We start from the raw sequence: 18,908 nt of genomic DNA on the forward strand, positions 1-18,908 counted from the left end.
TTTCTAAGAAATATCAGCAGGGATATTTTGCATCATCGGGGGCAAACGTGTTGCGACATGTTTTCGCCGCTTGCGACGGGGTGAAATTTACACCCAGGGATGTAACGATGATTTGCCGAGCGGCGGCTTTATAATCGTTATCAAAATTTTCTTAGAAAATTCGGAGAATTATCAGCGGGGAGATATTGCAATTATTTCTTGCGAATTAACAATTGCATCATCGCACGTTGAAGAACAAAGGATTGATCGGGATATATAATGAGGGCTGATGCTGCTGCCGGGTCATAGTACGGAGACCACGAGAGCGCACGCTTAAATTCGGTCTGCAAGAAAAAAAAGTTTAGTGTGTAATCTCAAAGCAGTAGTTATATCTGTGTAATACGTGTGAAAAGTGACAATAAATATGCAGCCAATGAGTCGTCGTGAGGAGATGCCGTTGTATGAGATGCCATTGGAATTATTGAAAGTTGGTGTGATAGCCAATGCCTATGTATTGAAAAAATGTGTCCAAGTATTCCAATGAAATGGAAGAAAATGATAGTGCAGTGTATAGAAAGGAAAGGGTTAAAAAGTAGGAGAAAAAAAATAAATAATTCTATTACAATTGGTTGAAAGACTGTGATAAATGTATCGACATTTTGGAATGTCCACCACCAGATAGATATTATGGGAATTTAAGACCTGGAAAATTATTGCTCTTTTATGAAAAATCACGGAAAGTTTGCATCGCCAAACTTGAAGAAAAAAGAAAAGTGGTACGCAGAATATGCTTAAGCGAAGATACCAGTATGCCCGCGCTTACGAGCAAAACTCATGTAAACTCAATCGTGCGGGCAATACATGCGCGTGAAATAGGTTTCAAAAAACGTAACACGAAAGAGCTGTACAAAAGACTCTTTAAGAATACTTTATATGATTCTCCATGTAAAATTAGTTATTGGCGAGAGAGGAAACAACACATAACAGAACTCGATAATCCCAATTTTTCCGATTAATGTTAATTAGAAAAGTGAATGCTAAACATATGTGAAGAATATATCAACGTTTCTGAGAAACGTTGTATCATACTTGTAAGAGACATGTCTTCGCGGGAGGTGTAAACATAACGATGGTCAGCTACTGAGCAGCCGCTGTTTTTGTTTCGGCGAAAATCATCTTTCTGAGATAAGTTCGATCACATGTGAAGAACAAAGGGCTGGGTGGAATTTATAATGAGGACTTATACGCTCTCAAATCATAGTACGGTGACTGCGAGAGCACACTGATCGGTCTGCAAAAGTTTAGCGGCTGTACTTTTTACGGAAGTGCGACAAAAGTTCGTGTTCTGAAATTGTGGAAATATGTCTCCAATTCCTATGGAAGAAGACATTGTGATCGACGACTCTGATGACGAGGTAGTCAACGACGAGGAAGAAGAAGAAGACTATAACATGTACGACCCTGTGTACGACAGAGAAGTAAATATCGTCCTGGACAATGTAGAAAAAATGGAGATCGTGCCAGACATCAATGTAGAAGAGGAAGAGGAGGAAGAAGAAGAAGAAACAGAAGAACACTGGCCATTAATAGATGATGGCTATGCCAGTGATAATGGTGTAAACGAGTCGAGTCGCGAGATTACATTAGAGAATCGAGCTATCGTATCTCTCGATGAGAACACGAAAGTGTGCGTGTTCTTTTCGTACGTATCACCGTAGGAGTCCGTCAAAATTTGCATTACCTGTTTCATAAGGAACAGGGGTCGGTTCGCGACCATCTCCGTCATTCAGAGACACGAGACGATGAGGTACAGAGATGTGCCGCATTACCATTGCATTGACTGCCAAGAAAGATTGTTTACAATCTTCCTGGGCAACATGTGTTTAGTGTGCCAAGGATGTAAGTATATATATATTGTGACGTGATGCCTTTGGAGCGCCGTCACAAGGGCGGAAAGCCCGATCGGGTAGGACGCGACGGTCTGGAGCGCCCTTCGTATCGGGGAGAGTGCGATCCGTATTTCATAAGACCTTTGCGAGAATAGGAATTACGCGCAGCATCGGCCTGTCGATGCGCGTGCGGTAAAATTCTTAGGGAGAGCGACGACGACGGTTCGAGAGGACGGCCGGGAACCATTTTGTGCGGCAAGAAGAAGCGAGACAGAATGTGTCGGGATACCACAGCAGCAGAGAGAGAGAGATGGAGCAAGAGTGAGAGAGAGCCCGGGACCTCGCGCAGATAAGTATCGAGTGGCCGAAATTTAATATCTCTTGCGCAATATTAATGCGGTTAACATATTATAGAATAACGAGAGGACTCTGAGCAGTATAGACCACGGAGCATATCCTGGAGAAATACAAACGGAGGGCCCGGCCAGCCTACCGCCTATCCCGCAAGAGGAATGCCAGCTAGAAAAGTCGAAGAAAACATCCTCTCGTCCAGCATTCAAAACTCCCGGCGAGAAGTTACCCCGGCTAGGGGGAGAGTCAGGGAGACCCTAAGACCCCCGCCATCGACCCTATTATCGATAGAATGCGCGGGAGATCGGCGCGGCGCTCGAGGTACCAAGGAGCGCGAGGCCCGGCTCTTCACTGTTCGGTGAGCCATACTAGTGTGAGAGTGAGGGACCCACATATGTGAGAGACTCCAGATCCCGGTGTAGACTACCTAAGGACGTCGGACTTCGTCGCCGATTATTATAAGCCGCCTTTCGGGTAACCGTACGTGAGTGTTGGTTGGTACCGTGGGTGGCGAGAAAGTAGAGTAACTACCGTGAGTACCGTATCGTCTCGTTTTGTGCTAGAGAGAGCGGTCTCTTTCTCTAAGTATCGTTACCGCGGGGCCAGCCGACTTCGAGTTTCGCGAGTCGAGCTCTTTCCGAAAAGTGCCGCCGACAGTAAATCGTTCCGAGAGCGAGAATCTTCCATTTTTGTTCGTCGGTATATTCCGAGTACCGTTCTATGTCACGATCGCTGTGCGTAAGATCTTTTTTTTGTTAATTATTCTGTCATTAGATTTACGGAATTTGCGTGCAGCCGTTCTCCGCGAGTGTGATAACTATTTCGATTTTCGACTTGGCGAGAGAGTCACGAAATTGCCGTCGCTTTATCGTTAACCGTTTTTTTTGTATCGCGCCGTGTCTCGACTCGTGTTTATGTGACCTCTGTGTATACCGCGTACCCGAGATACCGAGTTTGAACGACCGAACCGTTTACTGAACATTCCTGTATATTCAATTGTTATAATACTGTCGAAAGATTGTTAGAAGCTGTTAATTACTGTCATAGTTAATGGAAATTCGATTAGTCGATTCTGGCAATCGATCCCGTCGTACCGGAATCTTCACCTCTGTTCATCATAGTTATTCATATCTCTCGCCTAAATGTTAACTTTTCTCATATAATTATATTGTAAATTTATATTTATTTTATGTACAATTGTTAGTCTTAATTGTCTAAAATATATCTGTCTATCCATGTCAACCTGTGTAAGTCTCTCTGAATACCTCTCTCTCAGCCATAGAATAAAAACAATTTAGACCCGCGACTCTGCCGAATTTTGAAGAGATACCTAAGGTCCCGTTTTTATTGCTACCGCGGCGTATGTAAATGCGCCCAACTTTATCGTGAGTTACCGAAAGTACCGAAATAAAAGTTAAGCTCTTACGTTACTGATTTTTTACTTTAACAATCCGAATATTTAAATTGAACGCTCCCCTCTCCGAATTTGGCGTTTCAGAGCAGGAAAAGACGTTGCAGACAATATAAAAAACAAAATTAAATATCACATACATAAAACAGAAAAAACAGAGGATAACTCAAGAAAGAAACAATATTTTACGATTCCTTACATTCAAAATATATCTGAAAAATTTACACGCATTACCAAAAAACACGACTTTAAATGAACCTATTCGAGTCACAATAATTTAAACCAATTTATCACAACACATAAAGACAAAATTGACAAATTATCACAGAACAATGTGGTTTACAAAATCGGATGTAAGAACTGCAATTCATCATATGTGGGACAGACTAAAAGACAGTTAAAAACAAGAATAAATGAGCACCAGAATGATATAAAAAGAAACTCTACTCCATCTGTAATATCTTGCCATAGAATTGAAACCAACCATAATTTCAATTAACAGGAAATTAAAATTTTAGACAAAGAATAATCTTACCTAAAAAGACTCTCATCTGAGATGGTCTATATAAAAAAACAAGAGCAAGGTGTTAACAAACAAAGTGATACCGAATCTCTTCCTGAATTATATTTCCCTATTATTGATTTATTACATACGTCCTAAATCCCTTTTCCCCCACCCTTTCCTCTTCTTTACCTCCCCTCTCCCACTAGTTACTAATTTTCTTCTCACAGTCTCCTAAGAACGTTCAGACTACTAACATTACTGTCGGGCCAGGATATGCAGGAGACTCACACTTACACTAGCATTGAAACTTTCAGTTTCATGGTATGTTAAAAAGTTTTTTTCATTAACTCTAACGTGCATCCTCGAACAAACCGTAACGAACATTGTATATTTTTAGTTATTTTATATTTTTTGACACATCACGCAAGAAACTTATTAATATCTTCGCTAATTTAACCACTGATCACGTAGTTAAGTAAGTGAAGTTAACCACTGGTCACGTAGAGGACCGAAACGTTTGTAAATTTGAAATATATTAGTTTTCTTGTGCATCAAGACTGATTGTTGCAACTATCATCCTAGCATTTGCTCGTAAGCCTCATTCCTAAACATTGTTAATTTTAACGAGCATAGTCTAATTATTAAAAATATATTTTTCTGTGTGCAGAAGTCCTCCCGGAGCAGCCGCCACTGCCCATCGTCGCCGCCGCTGCGGCCCGTTTGCAGTCACCCCACCATCGCCGCTGCTGTAGCCCACTGCGAAGCCGCCTCACCATCGCCGCAGCTGTCCCCCTCACCTTTCATATAAAAATTTTTTTTCTCATTTTTATATTTTTATATTTTTTAATTTTATATTTTTATCTTTTTATATTTTTAATTTTATACTTTTATAGATAGATAGATAATTTATTCGGACTCCCCTCGGAGTTGCCGGGCGTTTTCAGAGGGCCGCCAAATCTCTTACAATCTCCTCCTCTTCTCTTCTTTACAATATGCCCTTTACAATCTATTCATAAATTTCTTCATACATTTAATCTTCTGTCCCCTTCCTCTCTCTTCCCTTCTGTTTCTCCTCGACAGCCTTTTTCATCCACCTTTCTTCTTTCCTCGTTCTCTCTTTCTTTTTTTCCTCTATCCTCTTTCTGTCTGGATGGATGGATGGTACTTCCCGACTGTTCTCTCCTTTTTGACTCTCTCTCCTCCTACTTCCTTTCTTTCTCCTTCAACCTCCATCAGCACTTAAGCTTTCCTCATCCTCCCTCTTCTCCATCCAGTCCTTTCCACACAATATTTTTCTTCCTCTTCCATCTCCTTTCCTGCTCCTCCGATCTTCTTTCTGCTCTCTCTCTCTTTCCCCCCTCTCTCTCTCCTCTCTCTCTTCTCTCTCCTTTTTCCTTTCTCTTTCCTTCACATCGTCCCGCATATATCCTCCTCACATCATCACTGCCTTGCTTTCATTCCTCTACACTTCTCTTCCCGCTGCTTTTTTTCCTTTTCTTTTTTCTCCTTCTATCTTACATCCTCATCTCTCTTCACTCTTCTCTCTTCCTTATCTTTCTTCGTCTTTACACCATCTCTTACTCTATACCACCGCTTCTAGCGTATACCCATACGCGCGTCTCCATGTGCCATCGTTAGAGTGCTAGTTCCTTTTGCGCCCGTGCTCCATCTGTTCACTATTCTTCCTGTTTCTTCTACTGCTCTCTCTCGCCTACCACAGCTATCACTCTTCCTTCTTTACCCGTGCTCCCGTCTGCCTTACCGATCCTTTACTCTTTTTTCCCTTGCTTCCCCTGCCTATACCCTATTTTTCTTCGCTTTTCTTCTTAATTCCTCCACTATGTGACCTTGCATCTTTTTTCCATGCACTTCCTTTTCTCTTTTTTTCTTTTTTTTCCTTCTTTTTTTTACTTTTCTCTTTTCTTTCTCTCTTCCTCTCTTGGCCGTGCGTCTTCTCGTGCCAACTGCCACGTATCCAACTGTTCCACAGCCCTTTTCATCCTCCAATCCTTTTCTCATTTTACTTTTTTTCACTCTTATAATTTCCCTTTTCCTCTTCTTTTTCTCCTTTCCTTTATATCTTCTTTTCTTTCTTTCGCCGTGTGTTTCCTTTGTGCCAACTGTCACGTGTCGACTGTTCCATAGCTCTCTTTTCATTCCTTCCATCCATCCTCACTTCTAGTTTTCTATCTTTTCTTATCTTCCTTTTTCCTGTCTCCTCTCATTTTCCTTTCTTTTCTTACTTCCACCTGCAGCACCTTATTCACATTTCCTTTTTTTCATCTCCTCTATCACGTCCTAAATTCACCTTTTTCTCGGAGCACACTTCAAAACGTCCTCTTGCACGCCGTTATCTTCCTTCTATCCAATTTTATACTTTTATATTTTTTAATATCTTTAATTTTATAAATATTTTTTTATACTTTATAATTTTAAATTTATAAATATTATAAATATTTTATTTTTAAATTAAAACACACACAAAAATTTAAATATACAAATACATTTTTTATAATAAATTATATTTTACCTAAAAAAATTGTACAATTAAACCTTGTCGTTTTCCCATCCCTTGCGAGACTCTAATATTATATAAAAATAAAATAATATAAAATAAAATAAAATAAAAAAGAGCTCTCTCTCGCAATGCAAGAAAGCTGGAAGAACGCGCGTCTCTCTCACCGCGCCGTCACTATTTAGCGCGCTTCTCCTTCGCGTCTCTCTTCTCTAGCACGCGCCTTTCTCCCCTTCGCGTCTCTTTTCTCTCCTTCACGTCACTTTTCTTTAGAACGCGCCTCTCTCGCCGCGCCATATTATTTATCTGGCGAACGCGTAGACACACGGAGATGTAAACAAGCGCTGATAATCGAGCGCGGCTACTTTATAAATTGATAGCGCCTGGTATTATCAATTTTATAGTCCTTTGTAAAAATTTTTTGAGTGAGGGTAGAGACTTGAGAGATGTCTATTTGCAATGGACATCATAAAGTTAAGTGCTGCAGAAGCGGCAACAGCAACAGCAGAAGTAGTAACAATAAAAATGCCTGGAGGTAACAAAAACATGGTCCTCCGCCAATTAATAAGTATTGTACTTTAAGTAAAAAATATGTAATAATATAAAATTATAATTATAATTATATTTATTTAATGTTAATTTTTTCCAGCTCATTGATATTTAGCTCGAGGAACCGGAAGTACTGCCGGTTCCCGAGCTAGAGATAGAGCGGCGGGGGCCCACTTCGCGAGAGTGGGTGCGGTGGCAGAGGGCGCAGAGGCGGAAGCAATTGGACCACCTGTGGGGCGACGTCCAGTGGATTTGCGACCTAGAGGACCACTGCCCGAAAATCATGGCGAACGCGTTCGACCTGGTGGAACTCTTTAATCCACCAGAGCCGTTTGATTGGAGCCCGATTCTCCGGGAACTCAAAGGCGAGAACTGGAACGGTAAGAATAATTTAAAAAAATTGTTTTTAATTATAATAAATTATTATAATGTTAAAATAATAAATTATTATTTTTTCTGCTTACAGACGGACGTTCCAGTCATAAGACCTCAGTCGACGCCGTCGCCCCACCACCGCCGTCGCCGCCGCCGCCGTCTCCGCCGCAACTCTCGTCCCCGCAATCGCCCCTTTTATCATTAAATTTATTTTGTTTTTTATTTTTTTATATTTTTATTTTTATATTTTTTATATTTTTTTATATTTTTATATTTAAAATTTTTTTATTTTACATATTTTATTTTTTAATTTTTATATTTACACAAACACGCACAGTAGAGAGAGTTTGGAGTCTCTAAATACCGCGGGAGTGACGAACCGTGGGGTCCTTATCTCTACTGTGACACACACACACACACACGCACACGCACACGCACACGCACACGCACGCACACACATACACACACACACACTCAGCGGGGTTGCTGGTCCCCAACTGGGCGCCTCCCCAGGTGGCGGATAGGGGAACGCTCACCAGAAATGGCGGGTATCGGGGAAATAAAACACTCGGGGTGGACCAAAACCAGCTAGGGGAAAGAACCCCGATTCCAAACCAACTATGGGCAGTTTAGAGGAGAATAAAACCGTCCCGGTGCAGGGGAGGGATACCCCAGTACAGGCGCTGGTCAGGAGTGAGCAAGTGGGTTCTGCAGCGTCGTCATCCAGCGACCGCAGTGCTTTAAGGCACGACTTGGCCCTTGCTGCATTTAATGATACAAGTGTGGAAAACAAGAAGAGAAGGGAACAGTGGCAGCGACTCAAAGACCTCATTCAAGAGCTCGTGGAAAAAATGAGCGACAAAAAAATCAAGAGCATAAACCAACCTCTACGTGATTTGGCAAAGCTATCAGCACTTCATTTACCAGAATAAAAAAGTTACAAGAAGGAAGTCCAATAGGAAACTCCAAGCCAGAGGTGGGCGGCAAGACCCTGACACAGACGGGTGACCAGTGTAAAGATTTGGGGCTACTCCAAACTCCGAAAGGAGGCCAGCAGGTCAAGCGCAAGGATTGCACGCCACCCTCTGCAGAAGCAGAGAGAAGAGAAAGAAGCCAAGGACAAAAGTAGGCGAACTTGGCCCGTCCGAAAACCAGGAGGAAGGTTGGCAAATAAAGAAGAAGAAAAAGGAAAAGCCATCACAAAAGGATAACAGCGCCAAAAACGGAAGACGCGAATGCTGCCCAACGCGTTACTCATTAGCGCTAAAGATGAGAAGCAAAAGTCCTATGCCGATATCCTCAGGAAGATAAAAGAGGGCATTCCTGAGAATGAGGTGGAGGGTACGATTGAGAAGGTGAGAAGAACGGCCTCGGGTCAACTGCTGATAGTCCTCAACCGGAAGATTGGCGATACACTTGAACCTCTACACACTAAAATGACAGAAGTGCTGAAAGAAGAGACGGAAGTCACTTGTAAGATGCAAAAGGTTGACCTTGAGATTAGGGACATCGAGGAAACAACAACTTCGGAAAAGGTCCTGGCGGCGCTGAAGAAAGCGAGCAACAAAAGCCCGAGTGTCTTAACAAAAGCTGTCAGATCATTGCGGGGAGCGTACGGAGGCACGAAGATCGCCTTAGTCAAACTCCCGGTGGAGATTGCACGTAAAGTCATAGAAGAACGGGGCAAGATCCGAATAGGACTGATCCATCCGAGAGATGAATAGACCTCGAAAGTGCTTTAAGTGCTGGCACTTGGGGCACATCATAAGTCAATGCAAAAGTAACATCGACAGATCCAAGCTCTGCATCAAATGTGGTGGCGCGGGACACAAAGTGATCCAGTGTCCGAACTCGGCGCGGTGCGTCCTGTGTGAGGAGAAGGGAAGACAAGAAAACTGCGACCATGCCGCGAGCAACTACAGGTGCCTAGTCATCAAGGAGGAGATGCAAAAAATAAACAGTAGAAGATGAGAGTAATGCAGCAAAACCTGAACCATTGCGAAGCAGCGCAGGATCTCCTTGCACAGACTGCGACAGAAGCAAAGCCGGATCTGATGTTAATATCTGAGCCATACAGAATACCTGAGAGCCCTCAGTAAATCTCTGATCCAACAAACAAAGCGGCTATTTGGTCGTGCAGTGGCGTTCCATTCCAGAGTACTAATGAAAACGAGCAAAGGGGATTTGTAAGAGCCAAGATTGGAGACATCTACTTCTACAGCTGCTACGCAACATCCAGTGACAATACCAGAAAGTTTGCTGACTTTCTCCACAGGCTGACCGAGGACGCCAGGAAGCACTCTTCCGTGGTCATCGCGGGTGACTTCAACGCATGGGCAGCCGACTGGGGAAGCAATGAGACGAATCGAAGAGGTCTGGTGTTACTAGAGGCATTTTCGAGCCTGGACCTAGCGCTGCTCAATACGGGAAACAAGTGGACCTTCGAGAGAGGAGACAGGGGCTCAATCGTGGACACATTCGTCAGTCCGAGTCTCGTCTCAGACAACAATAACGCCTGGGAGGTAACAAATATTTTACACCTCAGTGATCACCACCTGATTTACTGGGAAGTGTCCAGTGGCTGGAGAAAAAGAGCACCACTTGAAAAGATCAACGCAGTGGGATGGAAGGCAGGCGCATTTGACCGCGAACTCTTTGCAGTGGCGTTGGAGAAAGGGCCGGTGAACGCAAGAAATGCAACCAAAAAAGTCGAAGAAGTTATGAACCGGATAATCAGGGCGTGCAATTCAACAATGCCCCGAAAAAGACAAGGGAATCAATACCTGCTTGCGTACTGATGGAACGAGACGATAACTGCACTGCGCCAGGAGTGTATACGAACAAGAAGGAAAGCCAAACGGAACAGGGGTAAGCCCAATTCCTTGTACTGGAGAAGACCCACAAAGATGCCCGAAGCAAGCTGGCCAAGGCAATCAAGATCAGCAAGAAGAGATGCTGGAAAGAACTGCTCGAGGAGGTCAACAATGACCCATGAGGCAAATCATACAAGATGGTGATGAAGAAGCTGAAGAGTCAAGCAATGCCTTCACCCACGTGCTCGATAATGCTGGAAAAGATCATCACGGGGCTGTTTCCACGGCGACTAAGCTCTCACGATCAGACCACGCAAAGAGACAAAACAGATATACCGCCAGTAACACTTCAGGAACTGAGGACTGCGTGTTCGAAGGTGGGAATCTCAAAAGCCCCCGGACTGGACGGCATTTTCAACATCGCGCTGAAAGCGGCCATTCAAGAAGCACCGGAAACGTTTCTCTCCGGTGCTTTTGATGTCGAAATAAAGAATCTTTGATTTCGCTGCGCGATTTCTCTTCCAAAAACAAGAATCGAATTACCGACCGATATTGCTCTTTTTCCATTTTTCTAAAATCCGCGGACACGCCCGCTTCCACACGCGGTCAAAACAAAACTACGAGTCCGATTCGGCTGAAATTTTGACAGTAACCGTCTACGATAATGTACTACACGATAGTAAAACTCTCTTGCGATACTGGCACCATCGGGCGATAAGGCTAAGTACTTATCGGACTGCCCTCGTATAATGCGCTCAAACACCTTTCCCGCTGTGTAAAGCATGCACAGTGGACGGTAGGATGACGGTTCGTCCGGTGGCTTCTTTCCTTTCGGGAGAAGGACTAGTCTCTGTTGCTTCCACTTGGCCGGGAAAGTCCCCTCCTGCAGGCATCTATGTATGTACATGGAGAGAAACGTCTCCGGTGCTTCTTGAATGGCCGCTTTCAGCGCGATGTTAGGAATGCCGTCCAGTCCGGGGGCTTTTGAGATTCCCACCTTCGAACACGCAGTCCTCAGTTCCTGAAGTGTTACTGGCGGTATATCTGTTTCGTCTCTTTGCGTGGCCTGGTCGTCAGAGCTTGGTCGCCGTGGGAACAGCCCCGTCGACATCGATTTTTTCTCGCTGCCGCTGCTGCGGCCATGTCCTTGACACGATAATTCTCTCTCACAATGTATGTAACCGGTGGCGCGCAAATAAAGTACACCGACATATAGACTTATAACTATATTTATTTTTTTTATATTTATTACACAAATATAATTTCTTCGTACATATTAAGAACTAAAGACTAAAGCCACCAGCTTGCAATCGATGAGTTGATGCTTGTTGAAGGCGTCGCTAACGCGTATCGCATTCGGCAATTTGTTAGCATCCGTTACAGTAATTGCAATATTGGAGAATTGTGTATACTTGATATCGACCGTTACAATGAGTCTCGTCAATCAATCAAACATTATTTCGATGCAAGAATCGAGCTCGAACATACAACGTAACGTCGATTCGACCATCATCATGCACACGTCAGCTGATTCGAGACTTATGAGTTTGGTGTCGTTTATCTTGTGAAATCGCACTGTTAGCGATCCGACACTTATGAAATTATACACATCTTTGGCGGAGTCATTGTTCGGATAATTTTGAATAGCGTGACGTTGCTCGTAGAGTCCTTTCCACATTTCGATAGATAGTATTAGTTGTTTTCCCCGATGATCTCCTATAGCGATCTCCACGTAACTCGGCGGATTCACTCTGATGCCAATTTCGAGGAATTTAAATTCCGTGGCTGTCAATGCGTATCGTCTTCCTAGTATACAAATTGCACGAGGCTCCAACGAAACGCTGTAAAATTAGGAAAAAGAAATTATAACTCGTACAAAAATATAAAAAATATAAAATATAAAAAAAGATAAAAATATAAATACAAAATAGAAAAAAAGTTATACTTATTTGTCGCATTTCTTCTCGGCATGTAGTAATTCATGCTGTTGCTTCTTTCGGTGCAGAACATTTTTCTCAAGGATATTAAAAAGTAAACTATCAGTCAGAACAGTTGACGAAAGACTGATCGCATAAAGGTACTAAGAATCGAGTAACGCTCATTTTTAAAATATTAGGAGAAGGGATAAAACAAATTCTTAAAAATATTCTTATCTCGTCGCTGTATCCAAATGTTGTGGTGGCAAACGGGATGTATGTGTGAGTCTCAATCTTGACGATGCGATTGTCAAAGACTGGCTCTTCCTCGATGTTGAGAATCTTAGTCATTGTTTAAATGGCACGCACCGCAAATCCCAAAAATTGTAAAAACGCAACGTTTGACGAAGTGAGTCTCTTCTTCGTGGTTGATTTGATATTAGCAAATGATGTTGCTGCTAGCCTGATTGTGTTCTTCGTGTCTTTATTCAACACGAGCATCCCGTCGCACGAGGTAATCGCTGCCGCCGCTGCAGCCCGCCGTCGTACGTGCAATCTAACTGTTATCTCTTTGCTTCGAAAATCGAGTAATCGTCCCTCCTGGTCGACAACGCGTAACACTAAATCAGTAATGCTCCGTACGAAGACCGGCAGGTAAATAATCTGCGCCGGCGTTTCTGATATCTTATATCCTGGTGGTACCCACGGTGAAAATTCATGTATCGTGTGAACGAGTTTATTGTTACTGTATGCACCCGCAGTCACGTTACACTCTATGCGGATAATGTTCACGTTGATAATATTAATCGGCATGTCCGATTCGTACCATTTTCGCGGTTGCAGTATACGATTCGAGAATCCCAGCAGCGATTCAATGTTGTTGGGCCTGCTAAAGTTTATTCTGTAGACACATTTAATCTCGCTTCTCATCGTGTTGTAATTAGCGCGGAGCACTATCGGGTAATTGTGAGCTGAATAAAGTGAGCTCGAACATACGACGTAACGTCGATTCGACCATTATCATGCGCACGTCCGCTGATTCGCGACTTATGAGTTTGGTGTCGTTTATCTTGTAAAATCGCACTGTTAGCGGCCCGACACTTATAAAACTGTACACATCTTTGTTGGGGGAGTCAGTGTTCAGATAATTTTGAATAGCGTGACGTTGCTTGTGAAGTTCTTCCCACGTTTCGACAGATAGTATTAGCTGTTTTCCCCAATTATCTCCTATGGCAATCTTCACGTAACTCGGCGAATCCACTCTGATGCTAAATTCGAAGAATTTGAATTCCGTGGTTGTCAGTGCGTATCGTCTTGCCAATATACAAACCGCACGAGATTCCAGCGAAACGCTGTAAAAATTAGGTAAAAATTATAATTTACAGAAAAAATAAAAAAATAAAAAATATAAAAATATACGAAAAAAAAAAAAAATACAAAATATAAAAAGTTACACTTACTCGTCGCATTTTTTCTCGTACGTTTCATCACGTCTCGGCATGTAGTAATTCATGCTGCTTCTTTTGATGCAGAATATTTTAATAAAAAAAAAGTAAACCACCAGTCAGAACAGTCGACGAAAGACTAATCGTGTAAAGATACTAATAATCAAATAACGCAAATTTTTAAAATATTAGGAGAAGGGGTAAAACAAATTCCTAGAAATATGTCTGGTGAGAAGGAAAGAGAAAAAACAAAGAGAAATGTTAAAAAATACTAGGAGAAGGAGTAAAAGGAATTCTTAGAAATACAATCGCGTGAGAAATATTTAAAAGTAGGGGGGTAAAACGAATTTTTAGAAATATACATACCTGGTGAAGAAGAAAGGGAGAGAGTGAAATAACAAAGAGAATAGTATGTAAACAATATGTTTATTCAAAAAACAGATGATTGTCGCAATTTGCCGACCACCAATTAAATAATTTAAATACATTTTGTAACGCGCAATCTTTTACATGTTTAACACAACGTAGAGTATATGTGGAATCTAACTTATTTAATGCAGGTACATCTTCATATATGGCATCCAAGGTCTCAATGATGAAACCGCTTCTCACACGATCATCGTCCATTATATTGGTCAGCCATTCTCGCTTTTCAAGTCCTTTTACATACACGAGAGAGGACTCCTCTTCTTCGTCCTCGTGTACATGTTTATTTACTCCAACAATAGCTGCTGTAATCAGGCACTGAGCCATGCTGTATGGAACGTTTCCATCTTCCCATTGTAAGCCGTGATGATGCTGAGTTAACCACAAGGCCTGACGCCTTTCCGATTTTATGAGCACGTTCCATGACACAGGGCATGCGAAGAAATGTCCTGTGCGACAGGATATATTCTCTTTTCAGAATTGCCGCTTCCTTCACAATAAATCGTTTATTACGATAAACGTTGGTGCAAACATGATCTCTTCGATGTGAGTCAGTCGAAAGGTATGACAATACTTTCAGACATCTCACATCATCTTAATTATATATTCTGTTCCCTCTCTCTCTCACAAGCGTATTTGTGTAAACATTTTTAGGTGATTTTGCGCACAACGTTGGTCAACGGATTGTACTGGATCATGCGATCGTGCATAATGAGACTATATGCTGTGGTATTGTTAGACATATTCTCCTTACACTCAAACTCCAATCTCACATCCACCGTTGCGCTTTTGACCGATTCGTTTTGTCGAGAACATTCGATAATCACAAACGGATTGGAACATAGAAATGACGTGATGGTGAGACTCGGCTCGAGATACTCGTATCCGTAATAATTTTTGCAGAAACGCGCATACGTGTCGTACAGAAATGACCATTTGTTTTTATCAAAATCCAGATTCATATCGTCGTACGGATAACATTTCGAGTTCAGATAGACTTTCACGTTGGTTAATTTACAGTCGAATCGGCTTGTATCCTCGAACATGACGTTTTTCCGGCCTGTCTTCAGAACAAAAATTACGTATCGTGGCTTCTCCAGTTGAGTCGCGGTCTTAATGGCCCATGAATGCATGGTCGTGCGCTGCAACAGCGGAAACTCGTATAGATCCCACGAGCAGAAACCCATGCTGAGGTAACATCCGCTTTCCAGAGCGCGCAACATCGACAGCTTCTTAATCTTGCTCTACAACACGTGTGGCAAGCACAGGCTCCAGTGCAGAATTTCCATACAGACAATTATTGTCGTTGCGCGCTTGTATTAAGATTAACTCATGACGCGCATTAATTACCACGCGTTTGTAATCTTCGCAAAATTCCAGTAACATGTTGAGCGGTACACAAAGATTAAAGTATCCATTCACAGTAGTTGGGGAAACCCAGCCGGCATTTCGCATAATCACGCTTCTATCGGATGACATTGTTACATAGTTTTTCAGCAGACTTGTTATTCCTACATTTCTGTTGCGATCAATCTCCACACCGTCGAGTTTGTAGCGAATCTCGTCAAACATAAATGCGACGCAATTATTTCCCAGCACTACATCGGATCCATCAATTGGATGATTTATCCTCAGTTCTCCCTCGATGTAAAGAAAACTCTCATACGGCAACGTATACAAGTCCTGTTTTTGTATGGGTATTTTTATCTCGTCGCTGTATCCAAATGTTGTGTTGGCAAACGGGTTGTATGTGTTAGTCTCAATCTTGACGATGCGATTGTCAAAGACTGGCTCTTCCTTAACGTTGAGAATCTCAGTCATTGTTTAGGTCGTAACATACACCACAAATCCCAAAGATTGTAAAAATGCAACGTTTGACGAGGTGAATTTCTTCGTGATTGATTTGTTATTAGTTGCAAATGTAGCTGCTGGCCTGTTGTCCCTCCTCGTGTATTTATTAAACACGAGCATCCCGCCGCACGGGGCGTTATCGCTGTCGCCGTTGTACGTGCAATCTAACTATTATCTCTTCTCCTCAAAAATCGAGCAATCGTCGTAACGTCGTAACAACTCGTAACGTTAAATCAGTAATGCTCCGCGCAAAGATCGGCGGATAAATGATCTGCGCCGGCGTTTTCGATATCTTATATCCTGATGATACCCTTGGTGAAAATTCGTGTATTGTGTGAACAAGTTTACCGTTGCTATCTGCACCCGCGGTCACATTACACTCTATGCAGATAATGTTTACGTTGATAACATTAATCGGCATGTCTGATTCGTATCATTTTCGTGGTTGCAGTATACGATTCGAAAATTCCAGCAACGATACAATGTTGTTGGGCATGCTAAAGTTTACTCTGTAGGAGCATTTGATCTCGTTTCTCATCGTATTGTAATTAGCGCGGAGCACGATCGGGTAATCTTTGTCGCCGGTAATTTTATCACTAACAGCATTATGTTTCCGAGAAAGTGCGCGTTTCAACAATTTATGTATCGCTTGCAGCTCGTACGATCTCTCGGGAATCGTAATTTCCGCGTCGTCTTTGCCGTAGTAAAATTTATTATTCGAGGAATTCACATTCGATATAGTGTGATAAGTTTCAAAATCCGTCAGACCGAGCTCGTAGTCCGCGTCGCTCAAATCTATGGGCAGAAAGTAGGTTGCCGCAAGGACGCTACTCATCCCAGTCAATGTTAGTGTTAGCGACATGTTGACAAAACTGAGTTACATAGCGCAATGTCAGTCTTTAAATTTGCGGCAAGTTGAACTAAATTCAATCTCTCAGAGAAACTGCAAGCACAATTGTCCGCAGATGCTCTGATCATAAGTTTGATAAGAAGCGCGATTATATTCCAAATTTGACACATTTAAATATCGCACTACTTCCGCGGGGAATCGAAGATTGCCAAAACTGTGGAAATAGATAGCGCAATCTCCCTTTTTTGTATACGCCACCCGATGAGTGCCAAGGCCATCTGTGTCGTCCAGATTGACGATACCGTTTTTATTTTCTCGCACGCCATTTATCGGTAAATTATTGCGCATGAAAACATCTTTAAAGTACGGAATGTGCATACGTTTTGCCAGTTGTAGCAATTGCACATTGGTAGTTACACCTCGCGGCATTTGTAAGGAGCGAGATACAGGCCGCGATCTTCCATGGCGCGATTGTGGCGTAGTGTCTTTTGCAACTGACGTTGCGCGTGTTTTTTTGGCGTTTACCGCTTTTGCGAATATATTGCAGCTGTTCAGCGTTTAATCCGCGAATATCTAAAACACATGAGAGCAGGACAAACATCTTAACGTTGATGAGCAAAGCACGAGTCCGCGCAGCTATAAATAGGCGGACGTTCGAGGTCAAATCGGGAGTGGGAAAAATGAAATTTGTGCGACAACCTCTGACGATACGAGTGATGAATTACGACGACAGAGTACGCTGCAGCGTGAACGGAGGTGTGTGCAAACACGGTACGATGCTACCGACAACTATACGCGCGACCGTTTGCGGCCCCTCAAACTGCGGTAAGATCAACGTTTTAATCAGCCTGCTGGAAAGACCGCACGGCGTGCGTTTTGAAAACGTGTACGTGTATTCGAAATCGGTGCAACAACTGAAATATCGCTATCTGGAGGATTTGTTGACGTTGATTGACGAAATCGGTTACTTTACATTTTTTAATAACAGTGACGTTATTCCACCGAGCGAGGTATGTCCAAATTCAATTTTTGTCTTTGATGACGTGGCATGCGACAAGTAAGATACAATAAGAGAGTACTTCTCAATGGGACGCCATTCGAACATCGACTGCTTCTATCTCTGTCAGACATACGCAAGAATACCGAAACATCTTATACGCGACAACGCGAACCTGCTAATCCTGTTTGACAGGACGCCACCAATTTGAAGCACGTGAATACCGACATGTCGTATGAAGATTTCAGTGAGTTGTGTCGTGCTTGTTGGCAGCAAAAGTATGGATTTCTAGTGATAGATAAAGATAGCTCGCTTACGAACGGGCGATACAGAAAAGGATTTAACGAGTTCGCGATACCGCAGAGCCAATAGTCGTCGCCGATAGTCTGTCGAGAGAAGATGAAAATGCTCATTCTGCCGACATGGCTGATAATATTCGCGAGCGTGAAAAGACAGTTGATTGCAAGGAGATTGCGAAGACGGCTGAATTGATCTGCGAAACATCGCGCTCTGAAGACCGAAAATATTGTGACGATATCGCGGTCAAGACTCACTTTAAACCTATTATCAAGCCGCTACAAAAGATTGCCGACAACGCGACAATTTTGGTAAAAAAAATGAGCCTAACACTGACGACGGCGGTGTGAAGATCGAGACGCGGTATGAGGGGGAGTCACCGAAAAAGAGAAAACGTAAAACCGTCAAGCGATATAAAGAGGAGGAAAAGGAGAAGGAGGAAGAGACACCGAAAAAGAGAAAACATAAGCATCAAGATATTCTGCAAGATATTTTGAGACCATTGGACGCTTCACTGCCGATAACCTTTACACCTTAAAAAGCGCACAACCTGTGATACCCAAAACACTTGTAGATAAAAATGTTTTCAAAACCACGCGTAACCCGTCCGAAATATCTTTTCAAAACTGGTTAAAATCGTCGGAAGGTCAACAAATGATGCAAAAGGATTTGGGGCTATTAGGACAAAAGTACATAGACGCTCTCCTCAGTGCTGATGAAAAGAAAGAGATTGATAATG

The 18,908-nt window shown here is 42.6% G+C and overlaps 1 protein-coding gene across 1 annotated transcript; it reads right to left on the minus strand.

The window, feature by feature from the left end:
- Nucleotides 1-14,824: 14,824 nt before the first annotated feature.
- Nucleotides 14,825-15,995, minus strand: LOC146720074 (uncharacterized). Its single transcript, XM_085489090.1, has 2 exons — nucleotides 15,525-15,995; nucleotides 14,825-15,418 (listed from the first exon to the last, which is right to left on the minus strand). The coding sequence occupies exons 1-2, from the start codon at nucleotides 15,993-15,995 to the stop codon at nucleotides 14,825-14,827; spliced, it is 1,065 nt and encodes a 354-aa protein (XP_085345216.1).
- Between the last annotated feature and the right edge of the window lie 2,913 nt (nucleotides 15,996-18,908).

Source organism: Nylanderia fulva, unplaced genomic scaffold (genome assembly GCF_048542155.1).
Source record: "Nylanderia fulva isolate GAGA-0341 unplaced genomic scaffold, ASM4854215v1 Scaffold79, whole genome shotgun sequence".
NCBI classification, from domain to species: domain Eukaryota; kingdom Metazoa; phylum Arthropoda; class Insecta; order Hymenoptera; family Formicidae; genus Nylanderia; species Nylanderia fulva.

Excerpts from the sequence above, each read along its gene's own strand:
- LOC146720074 (XM_085489090.1), bottom strand. The coding sequence starts at position 15,995 with ATGACTGAGATTCTCAACGTTAAGGAAGAGCCAGTCTTTGACAATCGC. Across the intron at positions 15,419-15,524 it reads GCGAAGATTACAAACGCGTG|AGCAAGATTAAGAAGCTGTC; the intron begins GTAATTAATGCG and ends CACGTGTTGTAG.